At 39.2% G+C, this 13236-nt stretch overlaps 1 protein-coding gene across 1 annotated transcript; it reads left to right on the top strand.

Moving 5' to 3' along the window:
- The first annotated feature begins 385 nt into the window (after positions 1-385).
- On the top strand, positions 386-12503 carry LOC131317810 (DNA-directed RNA polymerases IV and V subunit 2). Its single transcript, XM_058347459.1, has 8 exons — positions 386-556; positions 2364-2940; positions 4134-4346; positions 6418-7298; positions 8090-8381; positions 9922-10872; positions 11161-11432; positions 11759-12503. Exons 2-8 carry the CDS (start codon positions 2377-2379, stop codon positions 12258-12260), a joined length of 3675 nt encoding a protein of 1224 aa, XP_058203442.1. The 5' UTR covers positions 386-556; positions 2364-2376; the 3' UTR covers positions 12261-12503.
- The last annotated feature ends 733 nt before the right edge of the window (positions 12504-13236 follow it).

The raw sequence follows: 13236 nt of genomic DNA, 5'->3' as shown, positions 1-13236 counted from the left end.
TACTAATTTACTGGTCACAACACTTGTTTGCAAAATATTTTTTATAACAATAAAACTTCTTTGACATCATATGTATTTTAGAATATTTGTAATCGACTTTTTTTATTTGAGATTGAGTTTTTTTTTTTATAATTACATTCTAATATTTGTCTTTTAATGTTCAAAATAATATTAAAATGCGCATAACATGAACACTAAAAGATAAATATGAGTGGCAGAGCCAAAATCATTTCTCTCTTTCATTGATAATTTCAGTAGTTTCTTTCTCTTCCAATTCTACCCAATGAATTTCACTCCTCATCAGTCATCCTTGTGAACCTCGAGAAAAAGGTCAAGGGCCTTTTCCGTCTTTTTCGCAAACACTCTGCTTCTCCTTGGGTATCGGTTCTGTCGTCGTTTTCGTAGACTCCCTCCCACTCATCAGTCACTCCGCGTGTGTATTCGAGAGAGAGAGAGAGAGAGAGAGAGAGATCATCAGATCATCCCCAAAAACTTCGAGCAAAAAACCCTAAAATCACTCGCATTGTGTCTCTGCAATCAACACCTGTAACTCGACGTAAGTTTCTCTCCACACCTGTACACATTTACCGATGTAGCCCTATCTGTAATTTCCGTTAGAGATTTCTGTGTGTGAAAAGCTTTCTGCTACTTTTTTTTCTCCCCCCTCTCTGGCTGCGTTCGTGGATATGATTTTCTTGTTGGCTTTTCTGAAGAGAATGATTTGTTTTTCGGCCATGGTTGCTGAGTGTTTCATGCATGCACTTAACTTGGGCTTTAGTTTAACTAGATCATGTTAACTTCAAAATAAATATGTCCATGTTGTTCGATAGGGGGGCTTACTAAGTTTATCACATGAAAATAGTGCTGGAAGAAGTTCAGGGTTTAGGGTTTTGCGGCAAGAGTGAGAAATGCCAGTAGAAACCTAAATCTCTATTTTTATTTTTTATTTTTTAAAGCAACTCGGGATTTAGTTTTACTAGAAAATTTTAACTTAAAAATAAATATGTCCATGTTAGATAGGGGGGATTACTTTTTTACCACATGAAAATAGTGCTGAAAGAAGTTCACGGTTTAGGGTTTTGCGGCCGGAGTGAGAAATGCTGGTGGAAACCTAAATCCCTCATTTTTGTTAAACAACTTGGGCTTTAGTATTACTATAACATTTTAACTTAAAGATAAATATGTCGATTGTGTCGGATAGGGGAAAATAATGCTGGAAGAAGTTCACGGTTTAGGGTTTTGTGGCTGGAGTGAGAAATGCCTGTGGAAACCTAAATCCCCATTTTTTAAAGCAACTTGGGCTTTAGTTTTACTTGACCATTTTAACTTAAAGATAAGAACGTCGATTTTGTCAGATAGGGGGAGTTACAAAGATTATTACATGAAAATAATGCTGGAAGAAGTTTAGGGTTTAGGGTTTTGCAGCTGGAATGAGAAATGCCGGTGGAAACCTAATTCCCTATTTTATTAGCAACTTGGGCTTTAGTTTTACTAGAACATCTTAAACTTAAATATAAGTATGTCCATTTTGTTAGATACAGGGAAACACCAAGTTTATTACACAAATATAATGCTGGAAGAAGTTTGGGGTTTAGGGTTTGCGGCTGCAGAGAGAAATGCTTGTGGAAACCGAAATCCTTACGTTTTTAAGCAATTTTCTCAGGCTGTGGATAATAAACAGTTTTCTGGGAGTTTGACTGCTACATTTTTTGCATGCTAATTGTTTGGCTTAGATGGCTAAGGATTGGGAATTTGGGATTTTTTTCTGGAAAGTGAAATTCGATGTTGAAGTTACAGATTGATAGATCTAGATTGCTCTCTGGCTTCCAAATGCCTCATTAATTGGTCTATGATTTAAGGTTAGTGACTCTTTTTGTATTTAAGAGTAGCCTTCAACCCGAAATTTGGGAGATCTTTTATATTTGCGGAAAAGGTAGACGAGTACTTTTATTATTGCAACTAAGTGTAATCCTCTCAGTCTTGGGGTCTCTGACCTTTTAGAATTTTGTGGCATCTTTTGTTGAATTTCTGAAGCGATTCACTCTGTTTTTTTTGGGGTTGTTGAGTGTTGCAAGCACTCACTTAACTTGGCTGAGGTTAGAGATCGATACATCTATGTTGCTCCCTTGCTCCCACATATTTTGATAACCTTTGCTGTGTTAGCATTTTAGAGGCTCTCTCTTTTCTGTCTTTTTGGTAGAACTAACGTTAATGCAGAATTTGTGATTTCTTGAGGAAGCTAGACAATTATTTGTATAATTGCAACTGAGATGCACCCTTGCATCTGGGGTCTCCTTTTTTTGGTCTTGGGCTTTATTTGGGATCCTTCCTATGGTTCATAATGTAGTTTTGTTTATGTACAGATCTTCGGTCTAAATGGGGTCCTCAGATGCCAATGAAAACCCTGAAGTAACTGGCAAGGATGGGAAGAAGTGGAATGGAGGAATGGATTTCATGGATCTGGATGAGCTATTTGAAGAGCCAGGAACTAGCAGTAAGGCCGAGAAGTCAAATGGAGATATGCTGATAGATACTGATGACGATGAACTGATGGACCCGACATCAATACACGATTTGGGAGCAGAATTCCTGAAGAATGTGTGTAGGAAGGTTTCAATGTCTTTTTTCGATCAACATGGGTTGATCAGTCACCAAATCAATTCGTACAATGAGTTCATAAAAACTGGAGTCCAGAATGTATTTGACTCCATTGGTGAGGTCACAGTGGAGCCCGGTTATGATCCATCGAAGAAGGGGGACAATGAATGGCGGTTTGCTTCAGTGAAGTTTGGGAAGGTAACTCTTGAGCGGCCGCGGTTTTGGACAGGTGATAAGTTTTCGGCTGACAGCGGTAAAGAGTTCCTTGATTTGCTGCCCAGACATGCTCGCCTTCAGAATATGACATACTCATCCCGAGTGAAAGTTCAAATTCATGTCCAGGTAAATGTTGCAGCTGGTTTTCTCTGCTAGATTTTATTCTACTTGCACTCGTTTTCTTTGGAAGGTTTGTGACTGGTAATTAAGGTTTGTGCCAGCTGTCGATGGCATTCCCCCCTAAATTGCCATTATTCTGTCTTGGGGTTTCTACTGTTGGTTACATAAATGGTATAGGTATAGCTTCTGTTATATTTGCATTTGATTTCGATGTAATCAATAATACATGCAGTAGCATTTCCGATTGACCAGAAAATATATATATATATATATATACACACACACACACACACACACACACACACACAGAGTCAGTCTCAAATGAGGGAGTCCTTATTTTAGTTAAAATGCGGACCTCCTCATTTCTCACATTTTCCGATCAAATTTCAATGATCTGAGCCGCTCAATATGTTCAGAACATGATTTTAAGGGTACCCGCAAGAAATTGGCAAAAAAAATGACCTGGAAGGGCTTCATCCGAGCAGTTTTTGTTTGAACCATTCGATAAAAAACAAACAAAAACTGCTCGGATGAAGCCCTTCCCGATCATTTTTTTTGCTGATTTCTTGCGGGTACCCTTAAAATCACGTTCTGAACACATCGAGCGGCTCGGATCATCGAAATTCAATCGGAAAAGGGAGGTCCGCATTTTATTAAAATGAGGTGGTCCTTACGGGAGACGGACTATATATATTTTATATATATATATATATATATATATATATATATATATATACATGCAGTTGCTCTGCCATTGTTAGTAACGGCTTTTGTGGCCAATTGACTTCCCTTAAAAATTCACTCAGTGTACTGGTGATTTTTTGTGAGGGCACTTATTTGGACTCATTTTGATGTTCGTATTTTTTCCGGGATGCTGAGTGTCAATTTCTGTTCTTCTAAAAAAAGTTGTCACCTATGAAACCTATTAGCCATTGAAACAAATTGATGAACACCTGTATATCTTTCAATCTTTTACGCATATGGTTCCTCATGCATACCAAACTGCTGAACAGATAACCAGTATGTCTTTTAGTTGTTCCACAGTAAGAATTCAACCCCATGCCCTCTCATTTCATGTATGCGTTACATCATGTTATGACCACACATGTGCGGAAACTAGAAATTTGTAACTTTTGTTTTCTTTGTCTTGTTCGTTTGTTGTCTGAACTCTGAAATGTCATGCTTGTGTCATGTTTCAGGTATATACACAGAGTCTTGTTAGAAGTGACAAGTTTAAAACTGGAAAAGAACAGTATGTTGATAAGGACCCTATAAGTGATGATAACCGGGATGTCATTATTGGTCGGATTCCTGTAATGCTCAAATCTGATTTGTGCTGGATGAAGGGGGTTGAGAAAAGTGATTGTGACTTTGATCATGGAGGCTATTTCTTGATCAAGGGTGCCGAGAAGGTGAGTAAATAGTATGCTTCTGGATACTGATGTAGCCTGTAACCACTACAGTTATTGGCTACATTGTTTTAGATTAATTTTGTTGTTACATGGTCAGGATTCAAATATTTGTCAAATTGAGACGATCAATGCATCAATGTGCATTCACTATTCTATTTTCTCTTGTTAATCTGTTGCTTTTGAGATATTTATTTCAACTTTTTAATCTCGTTCTTGGTTGCTTGGAAATCAGGTATGCTGGAAGCCTGAAACGTTTAACACTGTGATAACTTCAAACTGCACACTTCCACTTTAGATGATGTAACTTCTAATTATCAAAACAGGAATATTGGAAGCGTCTCCCCGCTTTTCTCCTATTCCATTCTTAATTGAAGAGGTGCTAAGGGACACTCATCTGAAAGCTTTGCTAAAGCGGTTATAAGGTAGAATTTTTGTGAACCATTAGGTGGGCAAGAGTCTTAGAATGCCATAGAGCTGAAGAGTTTAGAGAGTCTGGTTCCAATTTGTTGAGACTGGGTTGGTGAGACGGTAGTGGTGGTTGGTTACATTCCACCTGGAAGCTGTGTATCATCTCTTCATCGTTACACCATTTCTCTAGTGTTGTTTCCCTTTCCATATGCACTCCCATAGCACAGAACTAATGGTAGCATGGCCCCTCTTTTATCCTATTTCTCTTGAAGAGTTGCTAGGGGACACTGTTCTTAAAGCTCTGCGGATTTTGTTACAGGATAGAATTTAGAGATGAATTAGGTGGGCAAGTCTCTTAGAATGCCATAGAACCTAACAGTTAAAATGTTTGAGGGGTTTTGGTATGCATTTTGTTTCATGGATTTGGATTAATACTACCGGATTCATGAAGGGTTTTGGTATGCATTTTGTTTCATGGATTTGGATTAATACTACCGGATTCATGAAGTTCGGATCGGATTCGAGTACACGAAACCTATCCATATGAAAGGGGAATGGAATTTACAACATGTTTTTTACATATTAAAAGAATTTTCCAAGGGTCTTAACATTGTTAACCAAATCATAACATGATTTTAACACATTTAAGTTAACAAATAGCATAGTAATGGTTTTTTTTTTTTTTTTCTTTATTCAAAAAAAATCGCATTTGCTAGTTTTTTGTCAATTTTTTTAGAATTATTGTTTCTTCATGACGAGACAAATCTAAAAAGTAAAAAATTACGATTAAAATATAGATTTTTTGAATAAAGACTATTTTTGTCTTCTGATGCAACAATAACTGAATGTGTCAAAGATAAGCCCTCACTCGGTTTGAGCAAAAAGTTACGGCAAGAGTGGACTTGTTCTTTGTGTCAAACCGAGTGAGGGTGTATCTTTGACACATTCAGTTATTGTTGCTTCAGAAGACAAAAATTGGCTTATTTTTGTATTTATTCAAAAAAAATTATATTTTAATCGTAAGTTTTTACTTTTTAGATTTGTCTCGTCATGAAGAAACAATAATTCTAAAAAAATTGACAAAAAACTAACAAATGCGATTTTTTTTGAATAAAGACAAAAAAAACCATTTGACTTATTTTGCCAAATGATACTACTCCATTTGTTAACTTAAATGTGTTAAAATCATGTTATGATTTGGTTGACAACGTTCAGACCCTTGGAAAATTCTTTTAATATGTAAAAAAACATGTTGTAAATACCATTCCCCTTTCATATGGATAGGTTTCGTGTACCCTACCAAATCTCTTTTCGTCTTTTGTATTCGGATCTGGATCGGATTCGGATCCTGCCGGATTCGGATCCAATCCGGTCCATTGACAGGCTTGAACATGCTAATATACTTCACTGACTAGGCAGCTTATTGGTCTAATTGATTTACTCAAGCATTTTTATGGTATCTTAGCAGTCCATTGAAGTCACTTGTCCCAATCCTTTCTCCAGTGAACTGATGGATTATTCCTGTTATAATCCCCTCCCCCCGAACATGCAGAAAAAGGAAAAAAGAAGAGACTGAACCTTACATGTCGTGTTTTAGATATACGTTGTATTCTGTTATTCTCGATATGCTTTGGAAATAATTTGTTTGCAATGTTTATTGCAGACATTCATTGCACAGGAGCAAATCTGCCTCAAAAGACTTTGGGTTTCTAATAGTCCATCTTGGACAGTAGCATACCGCGATGTTTCAAAGAGGAAAAGAGTATATATAAAACTGGAACCTCCTAAACGTGAACATATTAGAGGAGGAGAGAAAGTCCTCTCAGTATACTTCTCTGCAGTAGAGTTTCCAATCTGGATTTTGTTTTTTGCTCTTGGTGCATCATCTGATAAGGAAGTGGTTAATTTGATTGATTGCGATGGTGAAGATTCCAGAATTGTCAATGTACTCATCGCATCGATTTATGATGCTGACGAGATTTGCAAGGGCTTCCGAAGGGGGAGAAATGCTATTAATGACATTATGAAGAAGATAGAAAACTGCAAATTTCCACCTCAAGAATCTATTGAAGCGTTCTTGAGCAATTACTTGTTCCCTAATCTTAGTGGTTTCCGGCAAAAGGCCCGTTTTCTAGGCTATATGGTGAAATGTCTCTTGCAGGCCTACACTGGGCGCAGAAAAATTGATAATAGAGATGATTTTAGAAACAAGAGGTTGGAACTGGCAGGTGAGCTGCTTGAAAGAGAGCTGAGAGTACACGTGAAGCATGCTGAGAGGCGTATGGTGAAAGCTATGCAAAGAGATCTTTATGGGGAGCGTGTCATCCATGCTATTGAACACTACCTGGATGCATCTATTATCACTAACGGTCTTTCTCGGGCATTCTCAACTGGAGCGTGGTCACATCCTTACAAAAAGATGGAAAGGATATCTGGGGTCGTGGCAACACTTAGGAGAACAAATCCGTTGCAGACTATTGCTGATATGAGGAAAACACGGCAACAGGTTTCATACACCGGGAAGGTTGGAGATGCCCGATACCCGTAAGTATTTTGAACTTATCTTAGCTCTTCTTGATTAGGTTAATCTCCTATTTTAACCTCCTTAAAGGCTGTAAATTCTGAGCAATTATTCAGTGCCCATGGGGCACCGCCGCGTGGTGCCTCAGGTCCCTTCTCCACCACACATTATGGTGGGATCCACACACTTTGCCTTGGTCCCACCACAATGTGTGGTGGAGAAGGTGCCCCACAGGATACCCTACCCACTTTTAGGGTACTATATTTCAGTATTATTGGATTTAATTGTCATTTCAAAAGTCAAACAAGGCATTGTTGAGAGCACGTTAGTTTCACCGATGAGATCACAAATCTTAGGGCAATTTGGAAAGTAAACAACTTTGTGCAATGAGTATGTGACTCACCCCGTTGTCATGTTTTCGATTTAAGATTTAAGATTTGTAGGATGAACAATAGGAAAAAATGTGTAATAAAGGAAAAAAGAAAATTTCACTGAGAAGAACACAAATAACACTAGTGAACTAATGAAGTTTTGCTGGTAGATATACGAAAAAGCAAAACAGATGCAAGGAATTTTATCCCTTTCTTCGCTATAAGATTAATTTGTTAATTGAAACTTGATGAATTGTTAATTCCGATATAGTGCGCGGATGACATTAATTTTTCTTGTAGCATTTTTCCAGAGCTTCTCTAGAAAAGCTGTCATGATTATACCAATTTTTCCTTCTACCATATCTTATTGTGGAGGGTATTAGGGGTTTGAGATTTCTGGAAAACCATATTAATTTTATTCGTATGGAATGTGCTGGATGCAGACACCCCTCCCACTGGGGAAAGATTTGCTTTCTGTCTACCCCGGATGGTGAAAATTGTGGGCTTGTAAAGAATTTGGCCATCACTGGCCTTGTCAGTACCAATAATGAGGAACATTTTCTTGACAAATTGCTGGATTCTGGTATGGAGAAACTGGTGGATGACACTTCAACTTTGCTTTCTGGTAAAGTCAAAGTTTTTCTGGATGGGAACTGGGTTGGAGTATGTGAAGATTCTGTTTCATTTGTTGCCGCTCTAAGACGCAAGCGACGACGGAAGGAAGTACCACACCAGGTCTGCTTTTGAATTTGGTTTGGTTGCCATTTCGTGGCATACAGATTGGATTTGCTTGTCTGGAAAATGATTTGGGTCTTATTTATTAACATCCCCACACGTTGGTACCTTTAGGTGATAGATTACTGTCAGAAAATGTGCTTATGCTGCCTACACTTGTCACTTTGACCATTTTGCATAGACTACTTGCTTATCTGGAAGTCCATTTGTGGACTATACTAATGGTGCATGCCTTGCCTTGTGTGTTTGCTTTATCTTGTATGGGGATATGTTGCTTTGCCTCGAAACAACCTGGTATAAAGGGCTAGGATTCATGCTTGAGCAAGGACCTTCATCCTCTGGCGAATATTTATCTTGTTGGGTGACAATGATATGACTGATTGGTCAATTATTCTGTCAATGGCACTACAACCAGGAGTCTTATTCTTTATATGTTCTTCGCCTGAAATATCTCCGAATCTTTGTTATACGACATCAATCCATCTTTAGATTTCTTTAGTTTAGTGTTTACTAGTGTTCTAAAAATTGGCCTAGGCGGTGCCCTGCCACCTCACCTAGGGGCCTAGGGGTTGATCTAGGCGCTGGGCCGATTAATCGGCTAGGCGGAATTAACTGGGATTAATTGGCATTAATCGGAGGTCAATACAAAGGTTTTCTAATTTGAGGGGGTTAACTGTTGTGTTAAGGATATAGTGTAGTTTATATAATAAATACATATACAGAACTCATCGTTGATCGAATCGGTTCAAAAAAAAAAAGATGGGTGAAAACCTAATCGATCACAACCTGTTGTCTTCTCTCTCTCTCTCTCTCTCTCTCTCTCTCTCTCTCGCGTACTCTGCTGCTCGTTTCTCTCCTCTCCGTCTTATTTGCTAATCGATCAAAGGTATTGTTCCTCTCTCTCTCTCTCTCTCTCTCTCTCTCTCTCTCTCTCTCTCTCTCTCTCTCCCTCTGTGTGTGTGTTTTGTGTGATTTATACATCTTATGTTGTATGAACTAGATATTTGAAAGTTCAATTTGGATGGATGGATGGATGGATGAATGTTTAATGATTTCATTTTGGATGAGTTAGTTTATGTCATAAAATTGGCGTTTTGGATGAATTGTATGCGTTAGGTCTATGCTCATGTTGATCTTCATAAATTAGGTAGTAGTAACTTTAGAAAGTTGAAATTTGTGGCTTGTTTATTTTCTACCTTTGTCTTGCGCTCTTGCTGCTGCTTTGGGCAACATTCTCTAACTCTTAGGGCATTTTGGGAAACCTGAAGATTGCGAGCCCTGTAGTCACATTTGACTTGATCTTGTCATACTCGTTTTTTTTGGTCATTGACTAAATACAGCTCTTGGAGAAATGTAGGTTTTTCTCTATGCTCATTAGTGAAGTTTCCATGTTCACAAAGTTGTCTTTTGTAGCGATCGAGGAAACATGTTTGAATTAATTCAAAAGTGAGATGTTTGCACAAGTCTGTTTATTGGGTTCAGGAGTAGGCTGATTGATGTTTGTGTTCATTGCTCTCTACCCTAACCGTTTCTCTTGTAGGTTGAGATCAAAAGAGATGAGCAGCACAGAGAAGTACGCGTTTTTTCTGATGCGGGAAGGATTTTGCGTCCTCTTTTAGTTGTTGAGAACTTAGGGAAGATTAAAGCTTCGAAGGGGGGAGATTACAGCTTTCAATCTCTTCTGGATAAGGGAGTAATTGAATTTATTGGTACTGAAGAAGAAGAAGACTGCAGAACTGCTTGGGGTATCAATTACCTCTTTATGGAAAATGAAGCCAAGGCACCTGTCAAGTACACACATTGCGAACTTGACATGTCGTTTCTATTAGGGTTAAGCGCTGCCATTATTCCCTTTGCAAATCATGACCATGCAAGGAGGGTCCTTTACCAATCAGAGAAGCATTCCCAACAGGCTATGGGCTTTAACACAACAAATCCAAATATCAGAGTGGACACCAATACCCATCAGTTGTACTACCCACAAAGGCCTCTTTTCCGTACCATGGTTTCTGATTGTCTTGGAAAGCCGGGATATCCCCTAGGGCACAATGGAATAGTGCCAAGGGCTGAATACTTCAATGGCCAATGTGCCATTGTGGCAGTAAATGTACACTTGGGGTACAACCAAGAGGATTCCTTGGTAATGAATCGGGCTTCATTGGAGCGTGGGATGTTTCGTTCAGAGCACATCAGAAGTTACAAAGCTGACGTTGATAATAAGGAAGCAGTTGGGAAGAAGCCCAAGTTTGAGGATTCGGTGAATTTTGGGAAGGTGCAGAGCAAAATTGGACGTGTTGACAGCCTTGATGACGATGGTTTTCCTTTCATTGGTGCTAACCTGCAAAATGGAGATATCGTCGTTGGGAGGTGTGCGGAATCTGGGGCTGATCACAGTATAAAACTGAAGCACACGGAAAGGGGTATGGTTCAGAAAGTAGTCTTATCTGCCAATGACGAGGGAAAGAATTTCGCTGTCGTATCTTTGAGACAGGTAATTTCACCTTTATAAGAAATTGGACATCACATGTTCACGAAAGTGATGTAATATGTACTAGAGACCTTAACTCATTGCTGTTCTGGCTATAATGGCGTTAATGAATTGAGAAATGACATCGAACATTCTAGTTTAGGATTTGGACAAAGTTAGAGCAAGTAAATATTACATGTTCCCGTCAGATTTAAGATTTGGGCGGAGTTAGGTCTTGCCTGTTCTTTCTATGATATCCTTTTACTGTTGGTCTATTTCTATTTCATCTAAATTCTTGACTTTTTATTGCAGGTTCGAACGCCATGCCTTGGGGACAAGTTCTCCAGCATGCATGGGCAGAAGGGTGTTCTGGGTTTTTTGGAGTCCCAAGAGAATTTTCCCTTCACCATACAAGGGATTGTTCCAGATATTGTGGTAAACCCCCATGCTTTTCCTTCAAGGCAGACTCCTGGTCAATTGCTTGAGGCTGCCTTGGGGAAGGGGATTGCCTGTGGTGGGTTGCAAAAATACGCCACCCCCTTTTCCACTCTTTCTGTTGATGCCGTAACAGATCAGCTTCATAGGTAACAATGACAAGGCCTTAATGAAATGCATGTTTACTTGCAATTTCATATCATGTTGATGAAATAGCCCTGCTTGTTCACACTTATTTGTAGCCTATATTCTATAAGATTGAAATTCGAGTTCACATGCTTCAAGCAGTTGTATGTGGAGAGGGTGCTTTCCATGTTTCAAAAAACCCAAGAAGCTAACTTTTTCAAAGCTGAACTTTAGATGATACTAGTTTCTTAAGAGCGAAAATCATATATTAAATCGTAACAAAGGGGGCCTTTTTATGTTAGGATTCTTGATCATACTCGTTGGCGTACTTAATCCATATGCATGGCAGGGCTGGATTTTCAAGATGGGGAAGTGAGAGGGTATACAATGGCCGAACTGGTGAGATGATTCACTCTCTTGTGTTTATGGGCCCCACCTTCTACCAGCGTCTGACCCATATGTCGGAAGACAAGGTCAAGTTCCGCAACACGGGCCCAGTGCATCCCCTCACGAGGCAGCCAGTGGCAGATAGGAAGCGTTTTGGAGGTATCAAATTTGGTGAGATGGAACGTGACTGCCTTATAGCCCATGGTGCAGCAGCAAATCTGCACGAACGACTCTTCACTCTCAGTGACTCCTCCCAAATGCACATATGCCGAAAGTGCAACAACATTGCAAATGTTATCCAACGCGCTGTGCCAGGTGGTCGGAAGATTAGGGGTCCCTACTGCCGGTTTTGTGAATCTGTTGAAGAGATTGTTAGGGTCAATGTTCCGTATGGTGCAAAGCTACTGGCCCAAGAACTTTTCAGCATGGGCATCACGATGAAGTTTGAGACCGAGCTTGGCTGAAACAAACTAATTCCCTTGTCTATCTTTTGGTTTTTCTGATCACCAATCCCTTGTTTATCTGACCTGTGGTGAGATTATGTTTATCTGCAGTAATGTTGGAGTAAAGACGTATGTGCTCAGCTCTCTTGTTGTAAAGAATTTGCACTGTTGGCTTTTGTAGTACTTGTTATCGAACCTAACGGAAGGTTGAACGAGTCTTTAAAATTGTGGCAAAAGGCAAATGGAAAGTGATTGGAGCCAAAACTAGGGGTATGACCTGCTTGTTATCAATATTTCTAAAAGTCCAACTCAACGGATTATGGGCTCATTCCTTCCTGAGTTTCATTATTCTTTCTACCAAAAAACCGTGCGCGCGCTTTCTTACTTAAAATTCTTTTATTTCAGTCCGAGTATTTAGAAGGGTAGTTGTGGTACAAAGTGCATGGATGACAAATATATCATCTCAGAGAGGCTCGAAATTGGCTCTGATGATTTGTGAGCCAGCTCTATTGGTGTCCCCTTTTGCTTTCTACTTGGACGTGATTGAATCGTTGGGACTCTGTTTGTGGACCTGGACAATTGTATGGGCCAATCAGATCAAATGGGTTAGAGGTGAAATTCTTGGATCTGTTTTGGGAATACCGGAAAATGTAGATAAAAAGCATGTTTATGTTGTTTTTGTCAATAGTCATGTGTTTGTGTATGAAAATGATATGTAGAATGAGATGACACTAATTTGGCTTGATAATTGGCACTCCTTAGGGCTTCTATTTTCTAGGTTTTGTGACAGGGTTGTTTTCAACTTGGGAAGGTCCCTTGAGGCTAAGGTGGAGTCTGTGATAAGGGATAATTTGTGGTGCTGGCCAAGGTTGTGGAATCCTGTGACTAGATAGATAATGGCAAACACTCCCAGTTCCTTCATTCCAAATTCTGCTCATGAGGACTCCGTAGTTTGGGCCTTGAGTCCACAAGGTTTCTCTGTCAGGTCTGCTTGGGA

The sequence above is a fragment of the Rhododendron vialii genome, chromosome 2a, assembly GCF_030253575.1.
Source record: "Rhododendron vialii isolate Sample 1 chromosome 2a, ASM3025357v1".
NCBI classification, from domain to species: Eukaryota; Viridiplantae; Streptophyta; class Magnoliopsida; order Ericales; family Ericaceae; genus Rhododendron; species Rhododendron vialii.
The sequence above is the reverse complement of the archived record's forward strand: the minus strand, read 5'-3'. Positions and strand labels throughout refer to the sequence as shown.

Bases quoted from the DNA above. Each gene is read 5' to 3' on its own strand.
- LOC131317810 (XM_058347459.1), top strand. From the start codon at position 2,377: ATGGGGTCCTCAGATGCCAATGAAAACCCTGAAGTAACTGGCAAGGAT. The intron at 2,941-4,133 runs GTAAATGTTGCA...GTCATGTTTCAG, and splicing joins AAGTTCAAATTCATGTCCAG to GTATATACACAGAGTCTTGT. The intron at 11,433-11,758 runs GTAACAATGACA...TATGCATGGCAG, and splicing joins GTAACAGATCAGCTTCATAG to GGCTGGATTTTCAAGATGGG.